At 46.9% G+C, this 16,227-nt stretch overlaps 1 protein-coding gene across 2 annotated transcripts in view; it reads left to right on the plus strand.

The window, feature by feature from the left end:
- Btbd11 (BTB domain containing 11) overlaps window positions 1–16,227 on the plus strand; it is a 270,646-nt gene that overhangs the window by 143,654 nt on the left and 110,765 nt on the right. For both annotated transcript variants that reach the window (XM_028776953.1, XM_028776952.1), the window contains exon 2: window positions 8,643–8,792. In XM_028776953.1, the coding sequence (XP_028632786.1) occupies window positions 8,643–8,792 (150 nt within the window). The remainder of the gene's footprint in view (window positions 1–8,642; window positions 8,793–16,227) is intronic.

Genomic DNA, 16,227 nt, shown 5'->3' on the forward strand with positions numbered 1-16,227 from the left:
GATGGATGGATGGATGGATGGATGGATGGATGGATGGATGGATGGATGGATGGATGGGGGAATGAGTAGGTAGGTGGTTGGATGGATGAGTGGATGTATGCATTTGGATTATAAATATCTAAGGGGTAGATGTACAATCAGCTTGATATAAATTCTACCTGATCCATTGCCATGAAATTAATTGAAATGTTAAAGACTATTTCTAACTCAGAATTTGATGGTTAGTCACACCCCAAGACTGAGTTTTATCCCATCCCATGCCAGTTTTCCCCTCTGTGTCGCCGCTGTGCACAGATCAGGTTCACTTTGTAGAAAACTATCCAAAACCCACACATTTTCCTCCTAGAAGCTGAGCCCACTGACACTTCTACAGCCACCCCAGACCCAGTGGGAGATCTACAATACACTCCCCTGAGACTCTCAGGAAGAGTGAGGGCCTGAAATGTTCTCATCACCTACTAAGCTGCAGGAGGTTCCTTCACTGAAGACCTGGGGAAACTGGGAAATGTGGTCTTCATTCCTCACTACAGGGTGGATAGCACTGAGGGCGATGCAGAGAGATTGCATGGATGATTCAGTACAGGCAGAACCCTAAGGAGAAAAGAGGGTGGAGTCGGGAAGGAAGCCAACATTCTGACCAGTATGATTAAGAACAATCTCTACTGGCAGGACAGGAGAGGGAAAGAAGTGTCTCCCACCACAGGGCTCAGGTGATAAGACTGCATCCGAGGAGAGGAACAGCAAGGAAATGCACTTAGCATGATCTCAAGGATGTTTGGCGTTTTCTCCAAACCCAGTCCCCTCAAGTAAATACAGACCCACCCGTGCCCCTTGCAATTAGACTCTTCTTTTTTCTTACACCAGCACCCCCTTAGCATCTTCATTGTCTGGCTCAGTTTATGTGTGCCCTCTGATTATTATAACTACTCTGCCCTAGCTGCTCTAGAGTGGCCCTTCAAACACAGGCCCAGTTCTACCCTTCTCCATCCAGGTTCCTCCAGTGAGTGCTTCCCACCTTGCTCAAGGTCAGACCCAAAGTCTCTGTGGTCATTCATTAGGCCTCACCCCATCCATCCTCAGTGCTCCATCACCAGACATCTCCAGACTTGCTACTCTGTTCCTTTCTCTAACAGGCCCAGCACACCACCCTTCAGCCTTTCCTCCTACAGTCCCCTCTATCCCAGCCCCACTTAACCGGAAATACCTAAGAGGCACATCAAGCCTCTACTTCAGTGGCTTCCTCTTCCTCATTTTCTGCCATTTCCTCTGTGGTTCTTACTGCCTATTGCTGGCATATTCTAATCGTGTCGTTAGAGTGTTCATAGAGTGTTTATTTGGAACACAAGTACTAGGCACAGATATCAAGGCTTTCCAGTACTTTGCTACCAGATCCTAAGAACCTAGAGTGGTGCCTGGCGCCTGGTAGGTGATCTGCTAATGTTTGCTGAATGAGAGAATGAGCTAAGCTTTTAACCCTTGATTTTCTTGCTTCTCCAGTTGGTTCTCTCATGCCACCAGTATTAGAGTCACACTAACATCCCCATTGTCTCTGTGCCTTGCCTCTTATACAAAGTCTCTAGAGCAGCATAAGTTCCACTGTGCACTAAGCCCAGAGAGAAGCTAGCCCTAGCTCATTCCTAGCTGGGCAGGAGGCAAAGCTGGCTGCCTATTGGTCACAGAGGGAAGGACAGCTTGTGATGTCACCTCCTGCTTGTGACTCCATTCTACCTGTCCTACCTCTCTGTGTCTCTGCTTCTGGAAGTCTCCACTGTCCTTCTCACTGTGCCCCTGGCTACCTGGACTGGAAGTTCCTCAAAGGCAGGGCCTGAAGCTTCTTCAACTCCTTGGCATCCCAAGTCGGACTCAGAAGGATAACCTTGAATTTGGTAGACCAGTGGAAGTGGGGATGGAGGTGGGAAGAGAGGGGTGGAGATGCAATGTGAGATCACTGTTTCTAGAAACTGGGCCAGGAATGGAGAGAGAAGCACAGTGCCTTGTAGGTGAAGGTTGAGATTGTGGCCGGTAAATAAAGTCCTCAGTGATCTACAGCTGCCGGAGTCCACCTATGAGGGCCTCTGCACCCTCTGCTCCCCGCACCTCCCCCACATGCTGAGCACCTGCCTCTGGGTCTTTGTTCCTCCCTGGACTGTCCTCCAACAACAATTATAATGATAATAGCAGCGGCCATTATTGAGCTATTTATAGAGAGCAGGCTGTATTTCACTGTTTAATCTTCCAGCGGCACTGTGACGGTTATGCTAGAATGTTCTCTGTTATTCTATAGTATTCCCAAGGAATCTGGTGCTTCAGGGGACGCTAACTAAATGCATCAGTGCTGCGGGCCAAACCCAGCCTCCAGAACTCAGAACTCAGAACTCTTTGAACTGCTCCATGGAGTCCGATTCTCAAAATCCCAGCTGGTGCCGAGTCCCTAGGAAGCATCCGAAACTGAGGTTGCCTTGGGCTTGCCTGGGGCAGCTTCACGGGACCACACAGGACGTAGTCTGACCTCTGCTGTTCCTTTTACAGTATTCCAGCTGGTGGAGGTCTAGGTTCACAGCTAAACTGGAGGCCTCGGGGCCCGGCGGGGTATTTCTGAAGGTCAGCACGCCCTTCCTTAAACAGGTTTTAGACGCCACATCTCAGTGTGCTCTGGTACCCATTTCTAGAAAGACTACATTTATGTTCCCTCCATTCTCATTCTTAAGTGCCCTGGGTCCAATATTTTTAAGAGAGATCTCTGAAAAGGAAATTCATTCTTGGGCAAACCATGAGCCAAAAACTGTGCTAACACTAGCAGAAAAGGGGCCTGTTTCACACAGACAGAGGGCTCACTAAACCAGTCCTAAATCTGCTTCCTGCTGCAAAGTCTTTTAAAATAAAAGGGGAGCTCCAAGGTGGTATAGACATATTGAAAAAAAAATGTAAAGAAAAAAAAAAAGCTCTGACTTTCTATTTTGTTTCTTCATAAATCTAACAGTAAAAGAAAGCCTTCTAGCAGCGACTGGGTTATTGACTTCCTAAATCTTTAGCTCCAAAGAAGTTCATTTACTTACTTTATCAGCAAACATTTATCGACCCCCTTCGCTGTGCCAGTTGTCCATATATATTATCCCACTCCTGACTCTCCACCAGCCATGACGAAAGCAATATCAAACACTGCAAAGGGTGGAATGGGGCCCGGGGAACCAAGCTGGAGCCTGGCAACCCCCATGGAAGGTAGTGAAGTGGGCATGAGCACCCGGCCGTGTCTCTTCCAAAGGCCCCTTCTTTCCTGTTTGCTGGTAAAACTGAGTCTGCTGGCAGGACTCTGCTTTGAGCATCTCACTCACTCAGTGGAAGACCGAGTCCAGGTCGGCAGCCAGCGCCAGAACAGTCTACGCTGCTAATGCAGCCAGAGGCAGATGAGGCAGAGCCCAAGGCTGGCCCAACAGTACCAGAGCCTTGTTATCACCCCACCCTCAGCACGGCATATGCATCTCCTGATTCGGACGCCTGCTGCTACATCACAACTCTCGGTTACTCACAGGAAGCACCAACAGTAGACAACCTACAGGCAGAGTATCAGGCCACAGTAAGTGCTGTAGTTATGCTTCAAAGGAAGATCATTCAAATCCAGAGACTGTCCTAAACCATTACCTGTCGGTGTTTCCAAATCAGCACATCATCATAATTAATAATAATAATAATAATAATGGGATTTCTTGTGTTTATAAAAAGAAAAAGAGAGGAGGCGTATGTTCTATGGAGGTGTGGTGAGCTATGGGGGAAGCGGGTGTCTCAGCGGGCCCATGCTAAAGCATCCCTTCCTCCTGAGGGACCAGCCACAGGATGGTATAGTGTAGAAAAGAGTTTATTCAGGGCATGGGGAGGGGAGCTGAGAGGGTAGTAGAGGCAGAGAGAGGCAAAGAGAGAGTAGAGAGGTAGAGTAGAGGCCGGCCAGGAGCACGTGGAGGGGAGGGGGATGAGAAGAACAAGAGAGAGCAAGAGAACAAGAGAGGAGCCAGAGAGTGAGGAGGGGGCAAACAGCCCCTTTTATAGTGGGTCAGGCCTACCTGGCTGTTGCCAGGTAACTGTGGGGCAGAGCTTAGACAGAATGCTAACAAATGTGACCGTGAGAATTCAAATAAATTTTAACGTAAGTATAGAAAGTACTTGCTACAGTGCCAACTGAGTTGGTACTCAGTAAACCTTGGCTTGCCTCCTCCTGGATCGTCACCATCACACACACCCCCAGGGTGAGTAGATGAAGGCTGGATGCTGGCTAGTCTGGGTTTCTCCTCATGAGGAAGTACATCCCTGGCCCAGGTCCAGTGATAAAACAGAGGAAGGTGGGGCACTGTGTTTGCCACGGGGCCATGCTGTGCACCTCAGAAAGGAAGCAGGCTGAGAGAGCGGCATATCTGATGTCCTCCATGACAGAGGAGGTGCTCGACACAGCATGTCCAAGATCTGGTGCAGAGTAGAGCCTCTTACATTTTATGTTCTAGGTCACTTGACCAAAAGATTCTCTTCCTCCAGTCACACAAGACTTTGGAAAGAGGATTCTCACTGAATCCAGATACTAAAGAGATGAGACTTCCCGTTAGGTAGGGCGGTGTCTGTGAAGGTCTCACACTGGCCAGAGGGTCTCAGTACATTGCTGTTTACTCATCACAATATGCTCACAGTGCTTGCAGTTTAGCTGCTCTCAGCAGGTAGGGAAGCTGTCTGGAGCCAGTTTGAGAAATAGCTTGGTTCTGTGGGCCACACCCTGCTGGCCTTTCTGTACCTCAGCGCCAGCCACGAGCAGAAACCTTGATGGGTGTGGCAGTGGTGGCACTCACAGGCATGGACTGGTTGTAGTTTTTGGAGGCATCAACCCTTTTTGAGGCTTTGGATGCAGTCCATACTTAGTCAAATGGAAAATACACAGAATCTCATGAAGACAGATTTCTCGAGGACAGTCTCTCTCTCTCTCTCTCTCTCTCTCTCTCTCTCTCTCTCTCTCTCTCTCTCTCTCTGTGTTGTGTGCATGTGTGTATACACACTGGTGATTGTGCATGTGTTTACATGCATGTACATGTGTGTACATGTGTGTATAGTCAATATTAATACTCTATCAATCTCAATATTATTTTATTATTATTATTATTATTATTATCATTAGACAAGGTCTCTCTCTGAACCTAGAGCTCACTGATTTGGCTGGGCTGGCTGGCTAGCAAGTTCCTGTCTACACACACACACACACACACACACACACACCAGGGCTAGGGTTGCAGGTGCATGCTGCCATATCTAGCTTTCACATGTCTTCTTCAGGTCTTCATGCTTACAGAAAATACTTGGCCAAATGAGCCATCTCTCCCACCCCTGTGAACTTTGATTGTGAACTTTGATCGTAATCACCAAGCCATCCTGTCCACAATAGGCTTGCATCAGACACTAAAATACGTTGCTCAGGTCTTCTTATTCACCTAGATACTTTTTACATTAGAAAAAAATTATTCTTTCAGTTTATGTGTAAAACCCTATGTGGCAGTTTGAATGAGAATGGCTCTGTGGTACATTATTAGGAGGTGTGGCGACCTTGTTGGAGGAAATGTGTCACTGTAGGTGGGCTTTGAAGTTTCAGAAACTCAAGTCAGGCCCATTGTCACTCCCTGAGGCCTGCCACTGCAGGTGTAGAACTTTGGGCTCCTTCTCCAGAACTGTTTTTGCCTGTGTGTCTCCATGCTTCTCGCAATGACAATAATGGACTAAACCTCTGAACTGTAAGCCAGTCCCAGTGAAATGTTTTCTTTTATAAGAGTTGCTACGGTCATGGTGTCTTGTCACAGCAGTAGAATCCTAACTAAGACACTATATATGGAGTTCTCCAAAAGAAAATAAAACATAATACATAATCTTTGCATAATAGATCAATTACAGATTTTGCAAATCTTTGTCATCTAGTTCTTAAGGCTTCTTTGAATTAATGACATTTCCACATTTGAATTTCATAACTCTCCAAAAGGACAAGCAATTCCAAGGGGGATTATTCATCTGAGTGATGAAGTGTGAAGAAATCCAGAGCTGGTGTTTGTATGCTTTCATCTCAGGTGGATGTGTGGAGAACCTTCCTGCTTAGCACATGAAAGACATCCCACCGGATCTCACGCCACCAGATCTCACTCCACATCCCCCTCCCCAGCAGCCCCAGAAGAAAGACAAATCCAGTGCGTTACCCCACCCTCCATCTCCACCTCCACCTCTCACTGAGGTTCTCTGACCTGTTTGAGGAAGAGTCAAGCTAGGGTGCAGCTCAGAGTTCCAGACTTGTTTCTTTCTTCTGTGACCTTGATCCCTGTGGAGCAGCATGCAGGCGGGAGATCTGGGTTAACCCACAGGCAATGATGAGAACCACAGGCTCATGAAAACCTTAGGGACTCTGAGGACCTGTGCTGCTACTGGTCTCCCCCTTCCCTCTAGTGCTCAGGATTTCACTCTTGGCTCTTTAAGCCCCTAGATTATGTTCTCCTCTGCCCACAAGTGAGGGGTCCATGAACCCTAACCACACTTTCTAGTCCTGGTCATGATTTTCTGATAGGGGATCGGAGGTCCGTGTCTTAGAGCCACAGACATCAGAGACCTCAGGTGAGGGGTAAACCCAAGATTTACTGCTGTGGCAGCAGCTGCTTGGTCCAGCCTCTGACCCTCAGGTTGGTGTGAGGAAGGAAGAAGAGGACTCAAGGCCTCCCTGCCTGGTTCCAATGGGAGGGTGTTAGAGAGGCAGAAGGGTCCTTTTCATAGTGAGACCTTTCTATAGGTCTGGTCTTTCCTGTCTAAAAACTGAAAAGATCCCCAGGTGTCCAGTGAAGAGTGAGGCTGTATTGGCCTGTCTGCCAGGCTGTGAGGTTTCCCAAGCACACTGCCTGTTCCAACACTTTAGTAGGTCCTCAAATCATGTTAGGGACCACCCCACCATCTTTTTTGGGTTTTTTGTTTTGTTTTTGTTTGTTTTTTTGATAATATAGAAGAGAAGGGAAAACAAAGTAGAGTCTGGATCACGCCGTAAGGACAGGCAGTTTTCTGGGGAAGATTTTTGAAGGCAGCCCATGAGAAGCATGTCATGTGTGCCGGGCTGTGACATGAAGATCGTTCTTTAGAGCTACCAAGTATTTGACACATAAGCAGTTGGAGAAGGGGCTTTAATGGAAATTGTCTGATAACACTTCTGGGCTAAACGAGTGTTAAAACTGAATGAGCCTTTGTCTCCTTTAGCCACTGTCACCGTACATTCAAAATGAAGGTTGCTCTAGCTGCCCCCTCCCCCACAGTCTCAACCCAAGTGGCAGGATCTGGGTGGGGCTACTGAGATCTGTGATCTGAGGCGGGTGGGGAGTGAAGCTGGGCTCGCTGGCTTTACATTTGGCTTCCTCCCCCTCTGCCAGTGACCAACAGCACGTACCTCATTCAGCACTCGGACTTGTCTATCGTGGGCTACTGCTCCCAAATTATTATGTGAGCATCGATGGTGTGTGTGTGTGTGTGTGTGTGTGTGTGTGTGTGTGTGTGTTTGGCTGGGGTATAACACTCTGAGAGAGAGAGAGAGAGAGAGAGAGAGAGAGAGAGAGAGAGAGAGAGAGAGAGAGAGAGAGAGAGACTTTCCTTAAGTGAGCAAGGCTACCTGGGGTGTGTTCTGTTCATTATAAAGGCAGAGCTCAAGAAAGCAATTTCAATGGCACAGGCACTTTTCAGGCTCAGATTCTATCCTGTCTGTAAACAAAGCCTTGACCAAAATAAGTCAGTTAATCAGACTTGAAATTCAAGAAGCAGGGACACACTCCTTCTTCCTGGGGTGATTAACGATGGGTAAATGCCTCTGGGTAAGCCCATAGTAACAATTTAGGTCCTCACTGTTTACAGAGCTGAAAGGGAGGGATGAGTGTTGTGTTCTAGGAATTTCCGTGGGCATTCATAGTACAAGCACAACTCCTAGGGACTTACCTCTGACCCCATCCCCACCCCCATATACATCACTATGGAAAAATCCTGAAGTCTCGTCTCCCAGAGCACAGTTACATGTATTCAACCAATGAAGAAGGTCCTCAAAGGCCACCACCAGCAGGGACTGTCCTTCCCCATCCCCCAGTGCTTGGGCTGTCTCTGGAAGAAAGGATTAGAAAGTGATCTCTGGGTTCAACGAGAAGCACCTCTCAGCAGACAGATTCCCTGCCAGGCCAGAGAACAATTCTGTTCATGATCTCTGGAAATATAGTGTCCAGACCCAGGCTCACATGGTTGTTAAATCAGCATCCATGTCTAAAAGGGGTCCAGGGCTTGGGATGTAGCTCAGTTGGTTTCTGCTTGCCTAGCATGGATGAAGCCTGGATTTGATTCCCAGCACTGAATAAACTGGACATGGTTGTGCACACCTGTAATCCCAGCACTCAGGAGATAGAGGTGGGGGAACTAGAAGTTCAAGATCACCCTTGGCACATAATGAGTTCAGGGTCAACGACAGTGGGAGCTCTGTATGCTGCTACTTGTCTCAAAAGAGGTTGGAGGTCCAGAGTGTGGGTTCCCGTCTCAGCTTCTGACAGAGTTTGGCTCCTCCCACTTGATGAATTGAAAAGTAACGAGTTGTTTGTTGTCTTCTCTGTCCCTCCCTACTGCAGGTGTGCTGAGCCTGCCTGAGAGCCTGAACCTGCACCGAGACCCACAGCGGCCCAGCAAGCCGGGAGAGCTACCCATGTTCAGTCAGTCAGAGCTGAGGACCATTGAGCAGTCCCTGCTGGCCACGCGGGTGGGCAGCATCGCCGAGCTCAGTAAGTGGATCCTGTCTCCTTAGCCTGGTGCCCAACCACTATGCTCTGTTCTCGCTTTGGCCCTTTCAGCATCTTTACCACAAAAGGAGAACCCCAGGACTTCTGCACTGACTGCTCCCCCAGCCAAAACAACTCCCCATGTCTTGCTTTCTCACCCCTGTAAAACAATAACTCTCCGAAGACCCTTTTCTTACTTCAGGCTAGTAAAGCAAACCATGAGAGTAAACATGGTAGCTTAAAAGGCAAGTACCTGGGCTCTGGAGAGATGAAAGAGCCCTTGCTGCTCTTGCAGAGGATTCTAATTCAGTTCCTGACACCCATGTCAGAAGGCTCACATTTACCTGTAACTCCAGCTTCTAGAGTTCGATCACCTCTTCTGGCCTCCAAGGGTGCCCTCACACTAATGCAGATACACAGAGGCAGGGATTAGAGAGAGGCCTTTACTTCCCACAGCTCTAGAGGTGGGAAGTTCAAGGTCAGAAGTTCAGCTCCTGGTGATGGCTCTCTACCCAGCCTACAGTTGATACCTTCTCAATGGGCGGTGGGGTGCCCTCTTCCTATGAGGCCTAACATGAGGGCCCCACCCTCTTGGACTTGCCCAACCCTAAACATCTGCCAAATGTCCCGCTGTCTAACACCACCACACTCCAGGGCTGAGGCTTCCGAATGTGAACTGGGGAGGACGTACACATTCAGTTCATTGGTCCATAGCAACCTTCATCCCTTCTAGGTCACTCTTAAGTGTTATGCCCAGCATCTGCCATCCTCCAGCATACTTGATGCATTTGTGTTCCCATAGTCTCCTTTTTGAGGCACAGTTCACACACAGCTTACCTACGCATCCAGTTCAGTCGTTTTTAATATATTTACCAAGTTGCGCAGCCATAACCACAATCTGTTTTCAACCATTTTTATTACTGCAGTTAAAAGCCCAGTGTAGTCCCCTACCTCCCATCTCCTAGTCACTCTCCACATCTCACTTCTTTGCTTTTTGCACTGCCTCTCTCTCCCTGCTGGAATCTGTCCTCCCTTCCTGACAGGACAAATGTTTGATGTGTTCACTGGTAGAACAGTATCAGGTAGGTAGACAGACAGACAGACAGACAGACACTCACACACACACACATACATACCTACATATGTAGATAGATAGATAGATAGATAGATAGACAGATAGATAGATAGATGATACATACATAGAAACACAGATACATAATAGATAAATGATATATAGATAGATAAATGGATAAATACATAGATAGATAGATACATACATACATACATACATACATACATACATACATACGTAGATATATAAATACATAGATAGATACATAGATACATGGATACGTGGATGGATGGATAGATAGATAGATAATGAACAATATCTGGACCTCAGGAAGTATGATGCACAGAAGAAAGGGGGTAAAGAAAGAAGGAAAGGAGGGCCACAAAAAAAACTATAAAAGAAACAATGGAGGATGTGATGGTCAATTATACTAACTTGATTGGATAAAAAAAAAATGCCCAGGGAGGACCACTGAGGGGGCTCAGTGGGTGAAGGTGCTGCTGCCAAGACTGATGACCCAAATTCTATCCCCAAGACTCTCATGGTAAAACAAGAGAACCATGTTCTTCTCAAGTTGTCCTCTGACATCCCCCATGCATGCACTGGAACATGCACATTCACACACCTAGTACACAAAGAAAATAAGTGTTAAAGAAAATAAGAACTGTCTAGGGGATTAGGCAGCATTCTTCTAGACATAACTGTCATGGCGTCTTGGTTTTGCCATTCCTGATTTTCTGCACAAGTCCATGAGCCCATGAGGACATAGGGTTTCAGAGGACTGAATCCTGTGAGCCAAAGTAAATCTTTCCTCTCTCACTTCTGTCAGGCATTTTGTCGCAGCAATGCAGAGAATAACTCACACAGAGGAATAGTCAAAGTTGGAATGTCCCAGGTTTAAAGAATATTTCATTATATACGCCCTGATCTGGGCTTGTGCCCTCCAGCCAGCCCCACCAAATTCCTTTCTTCTCCGTTGCTGTAATAAAGTGTACAAGACCAAAAGCAGCCTAGAGCACGAAAGGATTTATTTCAGCGCCCACTTCCCAGTTATATTCCGTCACTGAGCGAAGTCCAGGCACAAACTCAGGTAGGAGCCTGGAGGCAAGAACTGAAGCAGAGGTCGTAGGGTTGGGGGTGCTGCTTACTGGCTTGTCCCCTCAGCTCATGTTCAACCTGCTTTCTTATATAACTCAAGACTACCTGCCTGGGGATGGCACCGCCCACAGTGGGCCAGGCCTTGCCACATCAATCAATCAACAGTAAGACAGTCCCCCCACAGACAAGACCAGTGGGCCATCTAGTCTGAGAATTACCTGAGAACTCCCTCAGTTGAGATCCTCTTGAGTTGACAATAAAAGCTAACCAGGACACCAAGCAAAGAAAAATACCCGTATTTACTCAAGACTCTCAGTTGACTGTTTAGAGTTTAGCTGTCTTTCTGTCCCTGGTGGGACTGGAGTGTTGATTTCTACACAACTAAACTATGCAGAAGTTGATACAGATCCTGAGCAGTACGAAGCTTCTGGACCAAAAACCCACCCTGCACCTCCTCTCGTGGAGTCCCTAACCCACCCAGGACATGACCTCTCATGGGGACACATCTCTGTGATAGCAAGCCATGGGAGGAACGGGAGACTATCTCTGGCACTGAGTTCATTACTTTTCTTTCACAGTAACAAAATACCCAACAGAACAACTCAAGAAAAAGGGGTCTATTGGGGCCCACAGCTTCATAGGGTTCCATCCCTGGCAACTTGATCCTGTGTCTCTCGACTCATTGTGGGGGAGAATATCGTCGTGGTAGGATTATGTGTCCAGGGGGCTTTTTTACCTCCTTGCAAACAGGAAGCCAAGAACAAGACAGGAGGAAAACAGGAGCATGATAACTTCAAAGACCTATCCCCAGAAACTACTTCTTCCACCTAAGTTTCACCTCCTGACGTTTCTAGAACCTTCTAAGATAGCACCACAGGCCAGGAGCCAAACCTCCAACAAATGAGTCCTTTATGATTTTTTGTTTTGTTTTATTTTGTTTTTCGAGACAGGGTTTCTCTGTGTAGCCCGGATGTCTTGGACTCACTCTGTAGACCAGGCTGGCCTCGAACTCAGAAATCTGCCTGCCTCTGCCTCCCAAGTGCTGGGATTAAAGGCGTGTGCCACCACTGCCCGGCCAAATGAATCCTTTAAGTGAGGCAAACCTCATATGCAAACCATAACAGCCACAAGATAGCTGCTTTCTTGGCCTCTGCGCTGACAAGTTGGATTCCTATCCTTTTCAGACCCCTGAAGCCATGAGATGTCCCTAGCAACAGAATCTTCTGACTCCTGACTGTGTGGTTAATCTAAAGCTTATCTGTGACATGCTCCTACTGGGAGTCTGGTGATGTCTAGACACCCTGCCTTAGAACATTTTCTAATGCATAAGATACAAAACTACAAAGAAAACCAAATTTTTTGCATTTAAATCATGGTATAGTGTGTGTGTGTGTGTGTGTGTGTACATTTATTTTTGTTTTATGTGCATGAGTATTTTGCCTACATGTTCATATGTGCAACACATGCATGAAGTACCTGAAGAGGCCCAAAGAGGGTGTCAGATCCCCTGGAACTGGAGTTACAGATGGTTGTGAGCCACCATGTGGATGCTGGGAACTGAACTCAGGTCTTCTGGAAGAGCAGCAAGTGCTCTTAACCGTTGAACCATCTCTCCAACCCCACATTCTGAGATTTGAATAGCACATATGATATGATGGGATCTAGCAGTAAGTCTGATAGCCACATAATTCTGAGGTTGTAATATTTATGAATAGGATTCTGAGGTATCCATAAGGAAGTGATGGGTGTTTGTATTTTAGCACACTGCCAGGGTGTCTGCAGAATGAGCAAAGGCTCTATGCAATACCATTGAGAAGCACTGCCAGAAGATAAGACAGAAGACATCTGGACCTTCTCCTTTTGGGAAATACCCTTGTCCTTCCAGCTGTAGAATCTGACTATAGAGTTCTGTCTGACTATATATATATATATGTCTGTGTGTACATTACTTGGGTCTGACAATATGTCTGTATGTACCTTACTTGGGAGGAGGCCTCCACACAGTGTAGCCCACATGCTGTCTTGTTAGGTCTCGCAAGTTAGTCCCAGGGCTAGGAAGATGACTTCTTCAGTAAAGTACTTCTCAAGCAAGTATGAGGACCTGAGTTTGGATCCTACACACACACACACACACACACACACACATTTAACCCCTACAAAGTTTAGTCCTGAAGGGCCTCAAAGAGCCCGCCAGCCTCTGTTCAAAGAATTTGCTAAGCAAATCCATGGTTCACTTAAGCAGGCAGCCCATGGGAGCAGCGTGCTGCAGAAATTGTTTTTAAGGATAATTTGCTGTGTAAATTAAACACCATCGTCATTGGATGTTGACTTCCATGTGTGAATTGTTGGCACACAAATGAGTGTTGCTAATTTCGAGTGTATTTTGTGTGTTCATTAAATAGGGCCTGAAGTTGGTGTGCAGACGTGCTCTGATAAAACCCAGCATAGACAGAAGGTAATAAGATTCCTCTCTTCAAATCTGACTGTAATTTAAGCTGGCCTGCTCTGTAGTCTGAATCAACACAGACGGGCTCTCTCTGTGGACACAGAGAGCTGTTCTTCATATTCAGAGGTTATTCTGTCCAGGAGGGTGGTAGAAACCACTGTTTCTGCAACAGAGGTGAGAATCCCAGCTCTTGAAATAGTCTCTTGGGTGAGAGATTCAAGAGCAGAGCCCCTTCTTAATAGCTAATGATGATAATAGCAGCAACCTCCGTCTATGGGAGTAGGGTGCCGTGCTGACTGATCTAGACTCTTAACCTGAGGAAATTAGAAAGAATCACCATGGATACACGCCTCTGGGCTGGGCGTGTCTGTGAGGATGTTTTCAGAAAGGTTTAACTGAAGAAGGGAGACCTACACTGAATGTAACAGTACCATCCCATGAGCTGAGGTCCTGGGCAGAGTAAGAAGGAAACAAGCCCAGCCCCAGCCCCAGCCCCAGCCCCAGCCCCAGCCCCAGCCCCAGCCCCCTCTGCTTCCTGCCTTCAGACAGTATAACCATCTGCTTCAAGCTACCACCCTTCCGTCCAAACCATGATGGACTAGCCTTTCAAACTGTAAGCCAGAATAAACACTTTCTTTGTTGAGTGTTTTGTCACAACATCAAGTAATAATTAATACGGGTGTGGTGATAAATCCACAGATATACTTTTGATATATTGTCCCTACTTTGTGATCTGGCGGAGGAAGCAAGAGGAGGGTGAGCGATAATTCCTCCATCGGCCTCACCTGTGATCTTAAGGGCTAGACACTGAATCCAAGCTTCAGAAGGTAACCATGCCACACATCACCATAGAACCACTCTCCTACCAGGGTCATGTCAATAGGTACCCACTCAGATCCCAGAGGCCCCTCCATGAGGATGGGGTACCAGTTGGGGCTATGTTCCTCCAGCTCTGAGGACCTGCAGTTTGCTCTGAGGGTATACAGGCTCTGGACTTACCTGTAGATACCCAACACTCAGAAAGGTTGGCAAGTCCCTGAGGAGGGGACCAGCCCTGAAACCTGGGACGTCTCCCCATGCCACCTTGCCATTTCTTCAGTAAATCATATTAAGATTCAGATCTGCACTAAGCCACGGGAATGCCTGGAGCACTCGCCTTTATCCCTCCTGTTACCTTGCTTTACTTTTTTATCCTGAAAGTTTCCCAGAGGCATATATTGAAGGCTTATCTTCCAGACCTTGGTCAGTGGGGGTGGGGTGTCCTTGAAGGGAATACTGGGATACCAGTTCTTCCTGTCTCTCTTGCTTGTTCTTTGCTGCTGCAAGGTGAAGATGACTCTTCTACCTCATGCTCCTTCCATGAGATAGTGAGCTTCCACAGACCCAAAGTGGTAAAGTCAAGAGACCATAGACAAAATTAATTCTCCATGTAAGTTAATTACGTGAGGTGTTTCGTTACTGTGGTGGAATGCTGACTGACAAACCATCTTAGGATAAAAACACTCACCATTTCTGAATCGTCACTGTGTAAAGTACATGGCACACACTCCAGGCTTTATTAGTATTCCCATTTCACAGATAACAAAAATTGGGTGTGAGGAAGGATCATTGTCATACCCAAGGGGTGAAGAACCAGAAGGTAGAAAACAAGTCTTAGTTCAAACGGTTTTCTTTGTCATCTCTGCTGTGTCTGAATAAGCTTTGTATTCTGAGCACCTCATATACCACCCACAGCTCAGCAAATGTCCCTTGAATGAGAAATTAATAGCCTGAAGTGAACTGCACACGAAGAGTGAAGAATATGTGGTAGGTTGGGGGCTCAAAGAAAAATCCAGGCTGAGATCAAGTGTTCTATTAAGCTTTGGGGATCCTGGGCTGAACATGTGCATGTCCTCAAATACATAACAGAGAAGAGGCAGCCTAAGAGAGCGTGTGATCCCCACACTGACTTGGAGTCTGGGGGCAGTTGTGGTCACCACTGAGTGTGGGCCTCTCTCTCTCCTCTCCTTGCCTCTTACACCTTCCCCTCTCCTTTTCCCTCTTCTGACACTTCCCTTCTCTACAAAATGAAAGGGCTGTCTATGCATAGATTTGGGCAGAAGCAGCCCTCATTGGAATGTGAGATCTTTTTCCAGGAAGTCACCCAGGCTCACGCAGTCTCTGTTTCTAGGGGGCTGCACATTAGAGCTGGAGCCGGGCGTGTTCGTGACGCTTCCCCTGGGCTGGCATGGGAGATGATTGTAGGTGATGTACAGGGCCGTTTTAATTTTAATTACTATGTATATTTCATGAGTGTGAGGAAATATTGGTTTTCCATTTAGGGCACTGATATGAAGTTTCATTTTTAAATAAATTTATTTGTATGAACAAGTGAGGCAATTTAAAGAGAAAATATTAAGTAAATAAATTGTACAAGCTGTGCGCAGATATGAGAGACATCATGATGATAATTCCCAGGTGGCTGACATTTGAGAAACACAATTACTAGTAGATGGATTCTCAGATAGGTTGCTTGAACTGAACTCCAGCTGCCCAAGCTCTGAGCAGCTGGCAACAGACAAAATGATTTTCTGTTTGGGGCTCATGTCACAGACAGAGGAGACAGCAGGTAGCATTTATAGTTCAAAGAATTTCAAACAGAGGTAGTGATAGTCTCGCATAGGCGGCCCTCCCCAGAGATATGTTGAGGGCCTCTCTGGTCCAGGGATGAAGGTGGCAATGATGATGGAAATCATGTGACGACTGATGGATGCAACAGTGTTGGAAATGATGGAGACGGTGGTGATGGTGATGACCATGCTGATGACTGAAATGATACAGTG

The sequence above is a fragment of the Grammomys surdaster genome, unplaced genomic scaffold, assembly GCF_004785775.1.
Source record: "Grammomys surdaster isolate TR1022 unplaced genomic scaffold, NIH_TR_1.0 275, whole genome shotgun sequence".
Lineage (NCBI taxonomy): Eukaryota > Metazoa > Chordata > Mammalia > Rodentia > Muridae > Grammomys > Grammomys surdaster.